A 3,009-nucleotide genomic window follows, 5' to 3' on the forward strand; every position below is an offset into this window, starting at 1 on the left:
CTTGGTATGTTTGTTTCTACATAGAAGCTCTGTAAATTATCTTTTTCTCTTGAATAATATGGTCTAGCTATAGCCTGAAAGTTCATTCTGTGGTTATCAGCCAATGTTCCAAGGCAATCCCCTTTTGACTATTTTCTCCATCTAATGCACCTCCTATTGATGGGTTTCATTCTGTGGAGGGTCACTAAGAAAACACACAGTGCCCATTTTGTGGCATTTAGACAGTTATAAAGATTACATTAATCTAATTTTCCAAGCATATGTTGCCTCTACAAAAAATAAAAAAAAAACCAAACAGGAACAGGAAACCTCAAAGGAGAATATGAGTCTTTTGGAAAATAGCAGGAAAATCTCATAAATAAGAACTCTTTGATACTGATCTACACAGTGGCAGAAAAATATTATATTTTGTCATGATTAGCAATATGCTCTCATTTCTGAAATGGTCTTACTTTCCTCAAAAAGATCTAAAGCTCTGTGCTTAAAATAGCTGAAAAACAGCTGTTGGATTTTTCACAGCAATGGGTTTTATCTTCATGCTACATAGAATGCAAACCAGTCATTTGACTAATATATAGTTGCAGAAAACATGCCTTCAGAATAGTCTCTCCTGCTAATGACAAACAGAGGAAATATTCCCTTTTACACGAGTTTTCATGTGCTTTTTTGTTTAGGGTTTGGGGTTTTTTTTAACACTTTCATAACTGTTTGGCACAAGAGCACCTTTACTCATACACATCAAGTTTCCCACCTCAGGAACCATCTGAGCCCTTGGCTGTAAAGGGTGAAAAGATTCTGCTTTTGCCTGTTTTATAGTCTTGTCACATTTTAAGTTTCTCTGGTGACTGGAGAGTGAACTAAAAATACAGTACCTTACCTGAGGAATACTTTTGCATATTTCCACTTACCTCAGATTCCACCATCATTCAAGAAAAGGCTATTTCAGTTTAGCTCTGTCTTAGGAGTTGTTAAATTTGGTTTATAATATTTTAAAATGTTTTATTTAAGCCTTTAGGAAACAGTTTTCTCACAACATAATCCCCTGCTCCGTTGATTCTGAGGTGGATTTTGGCTTTTGCCTAGAGGAGGAAGCCTGCATTGATTTCACCACAAACAAAGCCAGGGGATGCTTTATTCAGTGGCCATCCAAAGATTTATACTGAAGGCTGAAAAAGACTCAAAGAGCCACAACCTGGCAAGAGCTGGATCTATAAAAAGATTCCTCTCAAAAGGTTTCTGTTTTTTGGGTTTTTTTTCTTATTAATTTCAGCCTTGAATTGGGGAATCTGGGGTATGGGGACAGGCAGAGAGAGAAGGGACCGGGGAGGAATTCCAGCTCAAAATCATTTCATAGCTGTACTTCAAATAATACTTCCAAATAATCTGCTCCACGTCTAAAACTTTATTCCCACTATCGTGACTTTGGATTTCACAAACCTGTTTAAAAATAACCCAACAAAACACGTCCTAAATAGGTAGAAGGGACTTGCCTCTCTGCTCTCTACCACATCCTATGAATGTGCTGCTGTATTCCAGAGACTTTCCAAAGGTGGCAGGGCGAGCATGTGTGAATAGGAGAGCTTTGTCCTCTGCAGCTATCATTGTGTTGTCCCTACCATCCACAAACGCAGAGGGCAGATGAGAACTGGATAGAAACAGACCATGCAGTTGTAAAACCCGGTTCTTTTCTCTCTTTATTTATTTATTTCTGCGACTGAGTAACACCTCTCATTACAATTACCGGCTCAATGGCAGAAAATCTCCCCGGTGTGCTGTGCAGATTTTCACAGCTTCATTTGTCTCCTCCTGTGGCATCAGTTTAAAAAGGTTCCTAAAGAATTGCCACTAACAACCGCTTCTATTTCGAGCCTTCAAAGCCGGAGCTGAGCACAATACAAGGCACTGGTAACTGATCTTTAGGTTTCAGTCCACAGACTTTCCACACTGGGAATAGATCCCATCTGTTTCCTCTTTATGCACCAGCCTTTAGAAAGCACAGATCTGGAAACTGCCTCCGTACAGAACCGAGTATAGCCGGCTTTCCCCAGCTGACGGCAGAAAAATCCCCATGATTATGGATAGCTTTCTCCCAAGGCTTTCTACTCCTCTTTTCTCCCCGCTCTGTGAATACACGGTGTGGTTTTCTCCATGTGCAGTGGTTTTTTGGAAGGGTGAAGGGACTGGACCGCCTCTCTTCCCTCGCCCCTTCTTCTTTCCCCTTCTTGGCAGAGGTTTCCCCATTTACCAGCCCTCACAGGGGGAACATTTCAATTTCAAGCCCCAGCACAATCAACCACAGGCAAACCTCCCTCTTTGCTTTGGCACCAGAGCGTGAGACATTTCCCCCAGCGCTCTCCCTCCCCAGCAAGCTGCTCTCCAGATGGATGCTCGTGGCTCTCCCTTGTCTCTTCCCTTCTCCTGTCCCGGCCAGAGGCAAGCGGAGGGCACAGAGCAGAGGATTCCTTGGGGCAGGGGCAGCCGCACAGAGCAGGACGCTGTGACCCCGGGATGCTCAGCACCACCGAAGTCCTGAACTCTTTTGCCTCGGGGATCCTCCCTGTCCTCGCTTCCTTCCCTCAGCCCCAGAGTCCCCTCAGCCCCAGAGTCCCCTCAGCCCCTCACGGGGGTCCCTCAGCCCCACACTGGGGAGTCCCTTCAGCCTCACATTGTGGGTCCCCTCAGCCCCACACTGGGGGAGTCCCCTCAGCTTCACACTGGGGAGTCCCTCAGCCCCACATTGGGGGACTCCCCTGAGCTTCACACTGGGGAGTCCCTCCGCCCCACACTGGGGGAGTCCCTTCAGCTTCATATTGTGGGTCCCCTCAGCCCCACATTGGGGAGTTCCTCAGCCCCTCACAGGATGGTCCCTCAGCCCCGCGCCCTGCCCCGCTCCCCTCAGCCCGGCACTCACTACTTGTAGAGCTGTTGCAGGCAGAGGTCCAGGCACTCGCCCTCCACCTCCTCCTCCGTGATGTACTCCGAGAGCGGCCGGGGCAGCGAGGGCAGCGG

At 46.5% G+C, this 3,009-nt stretch overlaps 1 protein-coding gene across 1 annotated transcript in view; it reads right to left on the bottom strand.

Annotated features, from left to right (window-relative positions):
- PPM1E (protein phosphatase, Mg2+/Mn2+ dependent 1E) overlaps nt 1-3,009 on the bottom strand; it is a gene marked incomplete at its 5' end in the record, with an annotated part of 58,605 nt that extends 55,596 nt beyond the window's left edge. The window contains one exon of the mRNA XM_005424467.2: nt 2,912-3,009. Coding sequence (XP_005424524.1) covers nt 2,912-3,009 — 98 coding nt within the window. The remainder of the gene's footprint in view (nt 1-2,911) is intronic.

The sequence above is a fragment of the Geospiza fortis genome, unplaced genomic scaffold (genome assembly GCF_000277835.1).
Source record: "Geospiza fortis unplaced genomic scaffold, GeoFor_1.0 scaffold538, whole genome shotgun sequence".
Classification (NCBI taxonomy): Eukaryota; Metazoa; Chordata; class Aves; order Passeriformes; family Thraupidae; genus Geospiza; species Geospiza fortis.